The sequence below is a fragment of the Perissodus microlepis genome, chromosome 7 (genome assembly GCF_051167445.1).
Source record: "Perissodus microlepis isolate ML-2025 ecotype Zambia chromosome 7, ASM5116744v1, whole genome shotgun sequence".
In the NCBI taxonomy this organism is placed as follows: Eukaryota; Metazoa; Chordata; class Actinopteri; order Cichliformes; family Cichlidae; genus Perissodus; species Perissodus microlepis.
Window position 1 is genome coordinate 54,464,175 of NC_140467.1, and position 15,587 is coordinate 54,479,761.

General features: G+C 38.8%; 1 protein-coding gene and 1 long non-coding RNA gene across 2 annotated transcripts in view; both read left to right on the plus strand.

The window, feature by feature from the left end:
- LOC146384159 (uncharacterized) overlaps positions 1-2,444 on the plus strand; it is a 34,538-nt gene extending 32,094 nt beyond the window's left edge. The window contains exon 2 of the long non-coding RNA XR_014800816.1: positions 1,743-2,444. This is a non-coding gene — a long non-coding RNA (uncharacterized LOC146384159). The remainder of the gene's footprint in view (positions 1-1,742) is intronic.
- Positions 2,445-5,138: 2,694 nt separating this feature from the next.
- On the plus strand, positions 5,139-15,289 carry psmb10 (proteasome 20S subunit beta 10). The gene is made up of 8 exons (XM_084936026.1): positions 5,139-5,302; positions 5,443-5,536; positions 5,641-5,738; positions 6,677-6,817; positions 7,166-7,281; positions 13,887-13,945; positions 14,088-14,239; positions 14,905-15,289. The coding sequence occupies exons 1-8, from the start codon at positions 5,238-5,240 to the stop codon at positions 15,014-15,016; spliced, it is 837 nt and encodes a 278-aa protein (XP_084792152.1). The 5' UTR covers positions 5,139-5,237; the 3' UTR covers positions 15,017-15,289.
- Positions 15,290-15,587: the final 298 nt, after the last annotated feature.

The window sequence follows — 15,587 nt, forward strand, 5'->3', positions numbered from 1 at the left end:
GCTGGTTTTATGATCCCGCAAACTTGGCCGTCCCCGTACACTATTCCGGTCTGACAGAAGCAGAATTTATGGTTAAGCAGGTAACCCATTTGCTGTCCACATCACTCCAGGGAGCTCGACCATAAAAGCAGCTTGATCGTGTGTTGTCTGGGCATTGGCTGGGTCTTTTGTAGTGTTACTTGAAGAGACTGAGAGGGAAAAGATTAGAAATGAGTATCCTCATAATTTTTTAGTGCTCAACAGAAGTTTTAAAAAAAACAACTTAAATATTTTCCAAATCTCACTAGTGGTTATAAAACGCATTTTATCTGTGGTTTTGGTTTTAATTATAATGCCCCAACAGTGACATTTTCAGGTAAAAGGTGGTCTTGCAGTTTGAGTGGGTGTGGGCAACAGAGAATGGGGCAATGGTGACTAAGGTTAATGTACTACATTTATTTCATCTTGATATGCCATTGGACAGACAACAAAGAAAACAAACAAAAATCAGACCACGAGAAAAAAAGAGCAATGGGAGAAATTTAAGAAAAAAATGACAATGGATCATTTTGAATATAAAGTTGAAATTAAGGGATTGCAGTTGTTGTTTCAAGACAAACTGTTTCCCCATATGTGTATTTGTGTGTATTTTTGCTCTTGTGGAGTTGTGAAATGTTGAAAAAAAGTAGTTATATTTCAAAGTACGAATCAAATGAAGAGCAAGAGTTCTTGCTCTGCCCATTCTAAAGGATGTCTCAATGTGTATCAGGTGGTGACTGGTGTGTTAATCCCAGAGTGCATTTTTTCTAATTCTTCTTTCAGCTGCTCCCTATAAAGGTCGCCACATCAGCCTCTATCTGCCGCTATCTGCCGCTAACATCCTTTTCTATCACAGCCCTCTAGATGTCCTCCACCCCATTGTCACGGTCTGCCCCGCAGACCGAGTGGAGAGAGAGTGGAGGACCCAGGAGCAGACACAGGCGAGGAGGCAGAACTGAACTTTAAAAAAAAGGCGAGCCTGTATTGTGGGCTGATACAAAGGCATAACAAAACAGCAGGGACAGTGGCTACCTAAACTAAAACCTAAACTGGAGAAACTAAGAACAGCGAAAACTACGACAATGACCACTGAGACGACTATAAACAAGACTTAGTGCAGGGACATGAAAGAACTAAGAAACACTGGCTGTGTCCCAATTCAGGGTCTGCACGCTTGAAGTACGCATTTTAAGTGCGATTACGTCACCGCCACGCGACGACCAATAGTCGACCTTAATCTTACAGAGAATGTGATGATTTTATGGATAATTAAAGTCAGTCATATATCCACAAATACAACAAGCTGAAAGTCAGTGATGCTGCTCGGTTTGCAGTCCTGAATATCACTGCACAAGCAGGATTCACTGCACTGTTAATGTTAGCTATGTTGTATTGCTGCCTCTGTTCGGTGGTGTCGAGCCAAACGGATTTTAACGTGTGTTTGAACGAGCTGACGGTTCACTCGTTAAGCTGAAAGAAAGATGCTTTAATCACAGGAGTCACACATGTGTCCACTGTACCATCTGGGAACTCTTCTTGTTTAGCACTCGTAATAACACAAACACTAAATCCTCCTTCTCTTGTGCTGTTTTGTAGCAGTGTATACACCTGAGACTGTCACCTGTCTGTCTGTCCTGCACTCTCTCTCTGTTTCTTTTTCTCTGATTGTGGAATAAAAGTATGAACATGTGTTTATAAGTTACACTTGTGTTTGAATCCTGCAGCTTATCACACATTTGATTTCCATGTGTGACAACTGCAAGTGTCCAGAGTGAGGACAGACTGAGGGACCCACTGCTGCACATCATCTGTGAGGCTTTGCACCCCTGATGATCCACCAGGACAAACTCAGCAGTGTGTGAGGAAGAGGAGGAGGAAGAGCCAGCAGCAGCTGACAGATGGAGAGAATAGACAGACTGTTCCCTGTTTGTGAAGGACTGCTAGAAAAGTTTAACATAACTAATTGTCTGTCCTGAATCAGTCTTATTAGGTAATGTTCAAATAATGTTATCATTCCAGTGTTTTCAGTGTGGGAGAAAGTACTCAGGGCCTTCAAGTTACACACTATGAAAGGCAGCAACAAGTTTAATATTCAGAAACCTAAAGTATGTATCAGCAGCAGAATGGACCTAAAAATAAATGTTTGTTTCAGTTCTATGAAACTTTGAGTATTTTGGATTAGTAGTACTGCTGTGTTTGTTGCATCATATTGCTGTAATTGTTTATATGCTTTATATATTCTGAGGTAAGTTGATCTATAGTGTTACATCATATTCTATAAGGATGTTATATGTTTGTGTACTTTCTGCCCAGTTTGACCCATTTAGCAGAAGTCAGCCTGTTTAAGGCTCTGATATCTATTCTGTATGGCTTAAAGCAGTTATGACATGGTCTGATTTTCTCACCCAATAAAGGAATATTTAATATATCAGTCTACTCTTCATTTTATCAGAAACAGTTTTCACAGCTCGTACATTTTCTTTTTACACATGTATGTAAGCATTGAGCCAAATTTAGTAATGCCAACATATTAAACGAACAATATTTGTCTCTTATATATAATACATCTATACTGTCACAGATACTTGTCTTTGAGTGAAGATTTACGGTAATAGGAAATATAAATAACTGCAACTTGAATCTTTGACCCAGAGTTCAAGCTCACTGCTGTTATATATATATATATATATATATATATATATATATATATATATATATATATATAATGATGATAATCTGACAATACATATAATATTGGCCATATTATATTTACATTACCACAGTGAGATGATTTTAGTCTCATGAACAACATTAGCTCATTGTTATTTACTAATCTTGAAATGACTGTTCAGTACAGAAATGAAGCCCAACAATCATGTTTTACAGTCCCGTGGTCTCAGCCTCAGATACTCAACTAATCAAAGTGATGTCAGAACAAAAATGAATGACCAACAAAACATTTTTTCTCCTTCATTTCTGTCACACAAAGCTGTATGAAACGTTTCTCGTGGTTAGTATCATGGTTGCTAGGCAATCTGAACAGCACAACGAAGGCTAGACCGTCCCATTTCACAAGCCTCTCACTTCCGCACTTCTCGTACTTGTAGTATGTGTAGTGCGCATACTTCAAGCGTGCAGACCCTGAATTGGGACACAGCCATATACTAGAACAAGGAACATGAGGGATAATGAGGGGAATGCGATGCAGCAGGAGAACACAGCTGGGAGTAATTGAAAAGAGGAGACAGGGGAAGCAAAACTGAACACACTGACATAAGACAGGGACCTTCAAAGTAAAACAGGAAACAATTCACAAAGACGCAGACTTGACACTGAACTAAACCTACACTCAACACGAGGGCACAAAACACAAAACCTAAGGACAAAACCCTAAACCAGAATAAACTGAAACATAGAATTATAATAATAATCAACAAAGCATAACAAGAGAATCAGAATACGAACCATAATACAGAAGAATATAAAAAAAAAAACAGAAAATGCTGGGTCAAAATGACCCAGAACCGTGACACCCTAACCTCCTCTTCTTCTGTCTTCTTTTTCTACTCGCACCTTGCAGCTCAACCTTCAACATCCTCTGTACATGTCCAAACCATCTCAGCCTTGATTCTCTATGTTTGCCTTCATCTTGAACTGTGAGTCAGCTGTGAGCTGAGCATCCTTATCTGCTTCAGTGGCACCGCTGTACATATATCAAAAGATATATTTAAGTATTTCTCTACTAATACTTGTTTCAGAGCCACATTGCTACTCTCTGTTCCAACGTGTGGCCCATTTCAAGTGTATTACAGAGCCCTTTCTGAAATGATATATGTGACACAACATAAAGCTGTGCAGATTGGCCACATAAACTTAGTACAAAAATTATAGACACTTATGTTTGGTTGATGATTTCCTTGTAGTAACAATGCTTGTTCCCAGTAAATCGCACACTGTTTAAAGCCTGTTTATGTCTCCTTAAATGGCCCCACATTTGTAAGGAAAATGCATCTGTGGCTGGAGCAGTAGAGTTGAGTATGTATTGTGTCCGTGAAAATCTTTCCATACATAAGCGCTTTTTCTTCACCACAACATACCGGTACAGCATCCGCATCACTGCAGCAGCACCAATCAACCAGTCGACCTGTATAAATAAAAGTGAATTGAATTTATAAGTTAAAAGTATCTATATCAGTATTGGCATTGGCAGTAATGACCCTGGCCCTGGTTTAGGGCGAATACCAACATCGTATCACACCACTAACGTTAATCCTTCATCAAGCTGAGGATTATCCACAGTCATTTGCCATTTCTAGTCAGTGCGGGATGACTTTTGACACTAGATGGTGACATTGTCCTATTTAGCTGTATTTATTTATTTTATTTTTATTTTTTATTTTGTTGGCAGAACTTTCTTTATGTATCAGTACAAACAAAAAGGCTACTTGAACCTTTTTAACTATGTTACAAGCCCAACGTAAACATCTGCGCCATGACACGAGGAGAAAAAAAGGGATATGTTTAGGGTGTAAGGAGACTGATGTCCGTTTGTTATTGTCGCCAGCCTGCAGTACATTAAAAAAATATCTTAGACAGTACTATGTGTTAAACTGACAGATTTAATAACTCGGGTACTGAAGGTGCCATAACGCTATTTTATTTTTTGAATTCCAGTTCAGTTCTTGACCACTAATGGTGAAAAGATAGTCTACAATAGATGTCCAGGCCTTAACATTTAAAAAAAAAAAGAGAGGAGAAAAAGACTAAATCCAGACTAAAGGTTTCATCCTGATGCCTCACTTAAACTGCCACTTTAAGCCAGTTTAAGCCTCCGGGAGCAGGTTCCATCTTTGCAGGTAACGTTTAATACACTGCAAAGAAACATTACCAATGTAATTCAGAAGTTAATTTTAGTGGTTTATGAGATTATTCGTGTTAACAAATTAACAAAACTCATATATCTTTACTAGTCTTTGAACACATTTTTCATGGAAATGAATAATTATTTAGAACGAATAACAATAAACAACGAGAACAGATAAGAGAAAAGAGCAAATGTCAGACGGATGTGGATATTTTTTTACAGCGGGTAAGGCGGGACTTGTTCTGAGAAGTGAAAGTAAAAGCGAAAACTTCTGAGAAGCACCTACATAAACTGACGCACCGCGACAAGGGTTTTCTTTCATTTTTAGTCTTTTACTTTAGAATCAGCACCTAATATGCTGCACAGTCTGAATTCCTATGCGCTTCAGCCGGGAGGTTTCTCTTTTGAGAACAGCCGCAGGTACACAAACTGGATTTAACAGCGTTTACAAAAACGGCTTTACGACATTAATGGCGGAACAAAAAAAAAAAAAAAGATTAGCGATTTCACACTAATATGAGCCTCTCTGTCTTCCCTTTTCTCTGCCGTGTCATTACCAGGAATGCCGTGCTGGAGTCTAATTTGTCTCAGGCTGGTTACAAAGCTCCTAATGCCAGGAAGACAGGCACCACCATTGCTGGAATTGTATACAAGGTTTGGATTAATCATCAGTGGTTGGACAACACTAGTAATACACTAGGAAGCTGAATTATCATTTAAAGTGTGTTAACTTTTATATTCCCTTTTTGTGGTGTTAGGATGGAGTCATCTTGGGAGCAGATACCAGAGCTACAGATGACATGGTTGTGGCTGACAAAAACTGCATGAAAATTCACTACATTGCTCCAAAAATCTAGTAAGTTTACTCATTAATTTTACAGGACAAGTCAAATTGACTCCTCACTCACTTTGAAGATAGCTCTCACTAGAAAACAAGACCCCCGATGGCGACAAGGCTCCTAGCATGCCAGCTTCATTTCATTCAGTTTCTTGATTTCTTTCCTGATGTCAAGATTTAAACCAGTATGGCCCATCAGCCAGCCATCTGCCTGAATCAGCTTACAAACTAAATGGTCACATTCCAAAGTCTACCTCTTGTGGCCCCTATCTGCTCGTCTAGTGCCGATTCTGCCATCATTCTCTCTTCAGAGAAAAACATTCCAATAGCTAGAATGCAAATACTATTGCTAACATTCAAATTTTTTCTTCAAAGCTTGCTGATGCCTTTTCAGTTCCTGACTTGGCCAATGCCTCCTTAGTTCTCATGTCTCCTCCTCCTTGTCCCCTGGTGCCCCTTGTCTGATGCTTCTCCAGTTCCAGGGCAGGAGGTGCACCACACATCATCAGAGCAAATTGGCACCTTCCTGGGTGTCATACACATGGACAGCTATAGACACTATGGATGCATTGTTATACTGACACTTATACTTGCTGATGCAAGGGTCGACTTTGGAGGACAGACTTAATTTTCAAAATGAGGACAGATTCAGCAACTATATGGCTTATTTACTTTCTTCAGATCTCTCTCCTTCTCTCTTAAAAACACAAAAAACAAAGAGACAAAAAAGAATAAAAACAGAGAGGGATAATAAGACTTGAGGCAATACATGGTATACCATTCTGCCATGTATCTCCAAAACAAAAGAAATTAAAAAATGCATAAAAATGTACAAAAGTACAAAAATGTGGCTTTTTTTTCTTTATGCGTCAAAGGCTAAGCAGAGATACTTATGCCATGTTTGTCAAACAGGTTATTGTTTGACTTGTCTAACAATTTTTTTGTATGTTTTGTAGCTGCTGTGGAGCTGGTGTTGCTGCAGATGCAGAGATAACTACACAAATCATGTCATCCAATGTGGAACTTCACATGCTCAACACTGGGCGACCCCCACTTGTTGCTATGGTTACCAGACAGCTCAAACAAATGCTGTTCAGGTGAGAGCAATAGAGTATAAGTAACTAATCGTTGGATGCTAAACAAGCAATATTCAAATTGTGGGGCATAGAGCTGCTATGGTTGGGTAAAGCTAACTTATTATGGGAAAATAAACAAGGGTTACACACTATTATTTTACTAAAATTTAAATTGGATAATTTTCTATCATTAGCTTCTGAACTAGGGCTTGCTGGGGCGATAAGCATTCGTGTACCCTCATTGTCTCTGTACTCTATTGTTTTTGTTTTGTTGCTTATTCACATGTGCACATTTTGGAGGATGTGCTCCGTATTCCTCTAACAAAAAAAGCTGGATGTTGTGGTAATGCCATCTGTTTGATTTGTCAGGTACCAGGGTCACGTGGGGTCATCTCTGATTGTTGGAGGAGTTGATGTGACTGGAGCTCACCTGTACAGTGTTTACCCTCATGGCTCTTATGACAAACTGCCTTTTCTCACCATGGGTATGTATATGTTTAGGGTACTGTTTACTATATGTGCAGAATGCTGTGGCAGGTGTCTAAGAGTTTTCTAGAAGCAAAATCAAATAATTTTAAAAGTTGGAACTTGGTTTAAAACATCAATAAAAAACAGAATCCACCAGTCTAAGGAGCTTGGAAAGAAAAGCTTCTGGACTTGTTTAAGTTGCTTGAAGACGTTTTACCTCTCATCTGAGAAGCTTCTTCGGTTCTAAGGGTCAAATGGTGGAGAGTCCCAGATATAAACCCAGTGGGAGTTTCCCCCCCAAAGAGGGACAAAGGACCCCCTGATGATCCTCTACCTAATCACATGAGCCGAGGTGTGAAAACAGGTGTGGGTCACAATCAACCAGAGTTTCGGGTGAGCTCATTGTGAAACCTGGCCCCACCCTATCATGTGATTTCCTGAGGTTAGATGGCCCAGGATGTGAGTGGGCGTTAAGGCATCTGGGAAGTGTTCTCAAAACTGGATTATAGATGGCAGACAGAGGTGGAACGTCTTCAAGCAACTTAAACAAGTCCAGATGCTTTTCTTTCCAAGCTCTTTAGACTACGATGACCTGGATGACTGAGAACCTTCACAGACAGAATCCAGCAGTTTGCAAATCTCATAAATTAATATTTTATTGACCATATAACATATTATAAACATACCAAATGCCTAAACTGAGATGTTTTACTACTTTATGATAAAAACAGTACTGTGCAAAAGTCTTGAGGCACCTGTTATTGCTTTTTATTTTGCTATGAAAGTAGCAAATAGAAGCGGTAATTTTGAAATATGCAAACACATATGCAAGTACAGTATATAAGGGAAATGTAGAGTTTGGACAATTCCACCCATCCATCTATCTATCTTGCGGGGCTGGAATTTATCCCAGCCGCCATAGTACAAGAGGCTGGGTACACCGTGGACAGGTTGCTAGTCTTTTGCAGTGCTAACAGGCAGAGACAGACAACCATTCACACTCATATACCATACACACCTACGGGCGATGTAGAATTACCAATTAACCTAACCCCACTAACTGCATGTGTTTGCACTGTGGGAGATATTACCCAGAGAGAACTCGCATTGATTCAAACTGCATGCAAACTCCAGACAGAAAGGCCCAGATGCTGGAGTTGCCGTGGACCTTCTTGTTGTACGGCAACAATGCTGCCCTGCACAAGTCTAACAAGCTTAAAGTTAATATTTGGGATGACCACCTTTATTTTACAACACAATCTGACCTCTCTTAGGCAAGCTTTCTTGTAATGTCTTTAAGTAGCTTTTATGCTCTCCAAGCTTCTGGAAGTCTATTCCAAAACTCATATCTTAGAGACTTGATACTACCTTACTATCCCAACACAACACTTATACTGTAGGCTTAGTGTAGTTCCTCACTGTACACAATTTCGTTGTACATGTACAATAACAATTTACCATTTTACCATATTCTATAGTTTTCAAAAATAGAATGGGTAACAGAGCCTTCAGCTTCTAGGCCCAACTCCTGTGAAAGATTCAAGAGATTCAAGTGGTTAAGCAGAGCAATGGAATTCTTACTTTGCAGGTTCCCTTCACAAATAAAAACAAACATAAAATAAAAATAAAAATAAAGACTAAACTTAACTCTGAGCATAGAAAATAGCATTGAAAATAATAAATAAAGTAAAACAAGTACAAGTTTGTAGCACTTGTAGCTTATGTGTAGGTGTAGTCAGAATTTAAATTGCAAGTAGTTGCAACACTGTCACAGTGGTAATATATACAGAGTATGTGGTATTAAAATGTTGATAGTGTCTGAAGTTGTGTTATGTTGTATACAACTGTACAAAATTGCAAATTACAGGTCATAAGTCAGTAATTCAGTAGCCTGATAGCCTTTGGATTGAAACTGTTTGTTAGTCTGGTTGTCCTTGCTTTCACACTCCTGTAGCATTTGCCAGATGGCAGGAGTGAGAACAGTGTGTGCTGTGGGTTGGTGCGGTGCTTGATGATGTTGTGTGCCCTTTTCCTGACCCAAGTGTTGTAAATGTCCTGTAGTGGTGGGAAGGGTACTCCACAGATGAATTGTGCCGTTTAATGACACGCTGGAGAGCCTTCCTGTCCTGAGTGGTGCTGTTCCCATACTATGATGGAGTTTGTCACTGTGCACCTGTAGAGGAATTAGAAGGTCTTCACCCTCTCCACCTGAGTCCCGTTGATGTATAGTGCGGTGTGCTGGCCTCTCCTCATCCTCGGGTCAATAATCAGTCAACAGAGTTGGGGAGTAACAGAATACATGTTTGAATTTAAAATACAAAATATGAGTAACTGTATTCCGTTACAGTTACCATTTAAAAAGGTGGTATTTAGAATACAGTTACATTGTTGAAATAACGGGATTACACGGCGGTCTTTTCCTGTTTCATATGTTAGGCTATGCCCTCTCTATTTTTGGTAATTCCACGCCGGTGGAACCCCAAAGAAAACACGCATTAAGAGGCTCTAATGCCTGGGTCTCAAAATTGCGGCCCAGGTCACCTCTACTTGCGGCCCGCATAATGACGTGAAGAAATATTTTTAAAAATTATTGTTCAAAAAATTATTTAATATGAAGGCAATAGGCAGAATGTTACAGGCATAGCTCTAAAGAATGTAGCCTCATGGGCAGTGTAGCCCAGTTGTAAGTAAGCCATTAAGACTCGACTGTACACTGTGTTCGTGTTTTTCTCCGAAACAATAATTTCTGTTGGAGCAGCCTTTCAACTCTGTCTCTCGCTAGCAAAGTAGACCCAGACAACAATAATAATTGTAATAATAATCATCATACCCTTCTCAGCATTTAAGGAGAGACTATTTTCCAGGCACCAGGATACCAGCTGAGCCAACTCTTCCCTGTTCCCTGGTGAAGAGGAGACTGCTTCCCTGTAAGCAGTCTCCTCTTCACCAGTGAGCCTGATGAAGGTTGTGCTGTCAGCGAACTTAGGTGTTGCTGGGAGGGGACGCAGTCGTAGGTGAAGAGGGTGTACAGGAGTGAACTGAGAACACAGAGAACACTGAGAACACAGCCTTGGGGAGTACTTGGTTTGTGTCTGATGTCTGCCTGTGAGGAAGTCCAGGACCCAGCTTCAGAGGGGGGGTGTCAGTCGAAAAGTAGAGAGCTTTCACACCAGTCTGTTTGGGATGACAGTGTTCAATGCTAAACTAAGGTCTATAAACAGCATTCAAACATAGGTGTCCTTATTTTTGAGGTGTGAGAGGGCTGTGTGGATGACTGCATTAACAGTGTCTTCAGTAGAACGATTCTTCCGATATGCAAATTGTAGAGGGTGTAATGTGTCTGGGATGGCTTCTTTGATATGGGTCATGACTATCCTCTCAAAGCACAACTGAAGTGAGTGCGATGGGGCAATAGTCATTCAAGCAGGTTATGTTGTTTCTCTTGGGGAAAGGGCACTATGGTGGCGGACTTGAAGCATGTGGGCACAGCTGACTGGGTGACGGACAAATTGAAAATGTCTGTAAAAACCTCAGCCAGCTCTGAAGAGCAGACCCTCAAAGCACGGCCAGGGATGTTGTCAGGGCTGGCTGCTTTTCAGGGGTTAGTCCTCCTCAGAACCATGCATACCTCAGTCGAAGTCGCAGTGTGTGAAGAGCTCTGTGCCGCCTCTGCTGGTAGAATGCCTCTGTGTTGGTTGGTGTTGAAGGTGTCGAAGCGAGCGTAGAGCTCATTCGGCTCGTCTGGTAATGTGTTGCAGCTGACTGTGACCCTGCTTTTCCTCTGCTGGAAATCAATGATGTGTTGCAGGTCCTGCCACATGAATCTGGAATCTGAGTTGTTGTAATATCCTTCCAGCTTCAGTCTGTACTGGCTCTTGGCTTCTCTGATGGTAACCAGGGAAGCCAGTATGCATCAGTGGTAACCACTGATGCATATTCCTCTAAATTCACAGAACTGTGCTCTCTCAGGGCAGCAGTCTTAAACACACCCCAGTTTGTAGCATCAAAGCAGTCCTGAAGCACCAATTCATTCTCTTCATTCCAAATTTAATAATTTTACTTGCTGGGAGGGCTCGTTTGAGGAGCTGCCAGTATGAATGGAGCAGCTCCCATTTTGGATTCGTGAGACAGTAACCCTCTTTACTTTTAAGATTAGGTTCAAAACTCTCATTTTCGACAAAACCTAATATTAGAGCTCGATCAGGTGACCCTAAATCCTCCTTTAGTAATGCTGCAATAGGCTTAAGCATTTCTTCTTCACTCATCTCCTTTCACTCTCTTGTGTATTTATACACCACCACTGTATTTAATATTAGCAATTAATAAACTCTGGCTTCTCCTGTAGTTTGCCTTTTGTGTTCTTCCTCTCTCTGTTCTCTTCCTTTCCCCCTTACCTCAAATGACCTCAGCACATAACTGCACCTCCTTGAGCCTGGTTCTGCTGGGCTTTTGTTCCTGTTAAAAATATATATTTTTTTTAACAAGAAGAAAACTCCTCACCAATTCCTGTCTTTCTAATACTGTAGGGTCTTTACCTCACAATATACACAGCCTTGGGGTGACTTGCTTTGAATTGATCCTGTATAAACTGCAGGCTGGTAGTAACAAAGTTCTTAATGATACAATTTAAAATAGGTTCTTTGGTATGTTTTCTGTCTTTTATATGTATAGACATAAAACAGATTCATCCCTGTAGGTTCCTCTTTAATGTTTGAATGAGTCGGGTCAGTGTTTGTTATAGATTGTATGAGTTTATCACAAAAAACAATGAATAGCAGATTAGATGCAAAAGCACCACAACACATACGTTAATGAAGTTTATAGATACAGTAACAACTGCTATTGAAATCAAAGAATATGCTGTCAGTTTTTTTTAGATTAGAAAAAGGATTTGATAAAGTCGATCACAACCTTTTAATTAACAAACTATGTACATGTTGGGGTCAGAGGGGGGGCATTATCATGAGTTAACAGTTATCTTAAAGACCAGAAACAGTTTTTATTTTATCCAAATAAATGCTGTAAAATCAAAACTGAAACCCATTGTGTGTGGAGTTCCCCAAGGATCAGTTTTGGGGCCACTGCTTTTCATATTGTACATTAATGAGATATGTGCAATTTCAAAGTCTTTGAAAATAATATTATTTGCAGACGATACAAAATTACTGTGCCGTGGAAGTAACTTGGAACAACTTCTGAATGAACTAGAAAATGAATTAAATAATCTGAAGACCTGGTTTGACTATAATAAATTAATATTGAACCTGAGTAGAACAAAATTCATAATATTTGGGAATCACACATATTCTACCAATAGTAAACTGACAATAAATAACATGGCAATTCTCTGGCAATTCTCTACAAGGTTAAGGATCGTATAAATCAAACGCATTATATACTCTTTATTGTTCTATGATACTCCCGTACATGACATATTGTGTGGACGTGTGGGGAAACACGCATACAGCACACACCCATCCAATTCTGCAAAAAAGAGCAATAAGGATAATAAATAAAACCACCTCAAGAGAACCATCAAATCCACTTTTTATTAAACTGAATATTCTCAGATTTAAGGATTTGGGTGACCTCAGAACCGTACAATGTACAAAGCAGCAAGTAAATCTTTGCCACACAACATTCAGAACTTTTTCCAGATAAGACCAAATACTCATGACCTGGGAAGAATCCTTATGTTCAGCAAGCCAGTAGTTAGGACTAATGTAAAATGTCACAGCATTACAGTCACAACAGTTAGTGTGTGGAACACCTGTACAAATGAAGTTAAGAAAAAGACATCAATACAAAAATTCATGTGATTGTTTAATAAATGATAAATTGCATGAATATAGGAAATTTCCTCTCATTGTGTTCTGTTGAAGCCTTGTCCTCAAATTCATAGACTGAGGCAAGAGTGTTTTGGTTTACAAGCTGAAATTTTTGTGTGTGTGTATGTTTATGTGTTGTATATGAGTCTAGACTTGTATACAGTCAAACATGTGTGGATCATATAATGTCGAATTGTGAATATTGATTTGTAAATAATGGAATTTGAAATAAGGTGGAAGGAACAGAAAAAGTGTAAACTTCACCCTACTCCTTTATGAGCATAGAGATATTCATGAAAACTTGATGTTTTTAAGTTTTTCTTATCTCTTGTTATTTTACATATATTTACATGTTTGAAAAACATTATTCTATCTATCTCGTTTATAAAGGCTTCATCTCTGATGGGATTGGTAGTTTGCACATCTGGAAAGCGCCATCAGTACTGAATAGGATATATAGAACTTAGAGCACCATATGCTCCCATCCAGATGATGTTTTTTCAAGGTCTTGCATATTTCAGCAAGACGATGCTAAACTGCATTCTGAATCTATCATTTTGTGATGTGTTGCTCCATTAAAAATGATAATATATTTCTTAAAATTATACATGTTCTTAGTTTATACAAATCATTTTTTCAGCTCATTGCATCCCGTTTTTTTAATACTTCATACAGCATTCCAACTTTCAGTCATAAATTATCATTATAAACATACAGTTGAATGAAAATAATTTTGCCTAGCAACAGACAGTGACAGTAATAGTAATAATAACAATGTTTGGCTCTGATTTTAGGATCTGGAGCAGCAGCTGCTGTCTCTGTATTTGAGGACAGGTTCAAACCAAATATGGAGGTAAGGCATTGTCATGTTCCCTCTTATGACATAGGTAATTAAATAAAGAGTCAAATCTTTAAGAATAAACAAATTGAAGTAATAATGTCCACAGAATCGGAAAGACATATAAATTGAATGAAATTTAATAACATGTCTTCAGTTGGAAGAGGCGAAGCAGCTAGTACGAGATGCCATCGCTGCAGGGATTTTCTGTGACCTGGGTTCAGGCAGTAACGTCGACTTGTGTGTCATCACTGAAGCTGGAGTGGAATATTTGCGTGGCTATGACAAGCCCACAACGAAGGGAAAAAGGTGAGCCATTATTCTATTACACTGTTAATTTGTGTTTTTTCGTTTGTTAATCTGCTGGTCACATAATCAGAGCACTCACATGGGCATTTTCATAAAGGACAAAAAGACTAATATGATCACTAAATTCAGCATAATATAGGCATCAACAATAGCAGCAAGAGTAACAAAGCATTTAAACCAATGCGATTTAACACCAAAGTTTAAAGTTAATCACAATTTAATCACAATTTTTGAACTTCTGCTTGTCCACCTGCTTTTCATAGAAAAGCAAAACTGTAGATGCCATGCAGAAAACTTTTCCTGAATCACTGGAAGAAGTTGGGCATTGAGGCCGTTATTAGTTTGGTCAGATTTTCTTGACATTTGACAGTCACTACAAACATATCTGATTAACATCAAACATGTACAACTCCTCAAGATTATCCCAAAAGAAGTGTCACTCAAACCAGAATTATTCCTACTTTGCTTGTACTCAGAGGAGCACAGTAAACGGCTTCTTTTCAGCTTAACTTTTTATTTAACTTTTGTCCTAAATAAAATAGAATGTGTGGATAAATCTGAAACTGACCTGACAGTTTTTCTTCTTTAGGAAATATCTAATCCAAATCCAATTAGATAAATCTAATGCGTTACATTTTCTCTCTCTCTCTGTCTTTTCTTTTCAGAGAAGGGCAGTACAGGTATAAGACTGGGACCACCGCTGTCCTGACCAAAACTGTGACACCCCTGTCCCTGGATGTGGTCAATGAATCTGTTCAGATTATGGACACTGAATGAAATTCAACAGCATTTTTCAGCTAGAATAAAATGTATTCAGTAGAATAGGATGAATAAAAAAAACCTTGTTAAATGATTAATGTTCGCAAATTTATTTAGTGACTACTGCTGAAAAATACTGGAAGATGGTTACTATTTCTATTGCTTACTAAAAAAAATCTATATATAGCAGAACATGATCCGTTGTCTAAAGAATTATTAAGGAATTTATTAAAAATCACTTTTGGTGACCTACTGGTCTGTGAAAACACAATAAAATCTTATTTTCATGCATTGCTAATTGCTGAGCTTTATAATGTCACAGCATTATGCTTTATAGTATATATTTGATTATTTATTGAATAATTTGAAGAGTATTATGTCACACACTTCTCTGTCTTTTAACAATAGCTTCCAAAGGGTTATCTCTAAAGAGCTCCAGACAATGCACACTCACTGATTTACACATATCCACCAAAGGATCCAAAAAGTGGGTGAGCAACATTTAATGAATCCTGAAAAAGTACATGGAAGATCAGATCACAGCAAGGGTATTCACAGCAAACACACAGGAATTATTATTTTAGTGGTC

Excerpts from the sequence above, each read along its gene's own strand:
- psmb10 (XM_084936026.1), top strand. The coding sequence starts at position 5,238 with ATGCTGCACAGTCTGAATTCCTATGCGCTTCAGCCGGGAGGTTTCTCT. Across the intron at positions 6,818-7,165 it reads CTCAAACAAATGCTGTTCAG|GTACCAGGGTCACGTGGGGT; the intron begins GTGAGAGCAATA and ends TTGATTTGTCAG. Across the intron at positions 7,282-13,886 it reads ACTGCCTTTTCTCACCATGG|GATCTGGAGCAGCAGCTGCT; the intron begins GTATGTATATGT and ends CTCTGATTTTAG.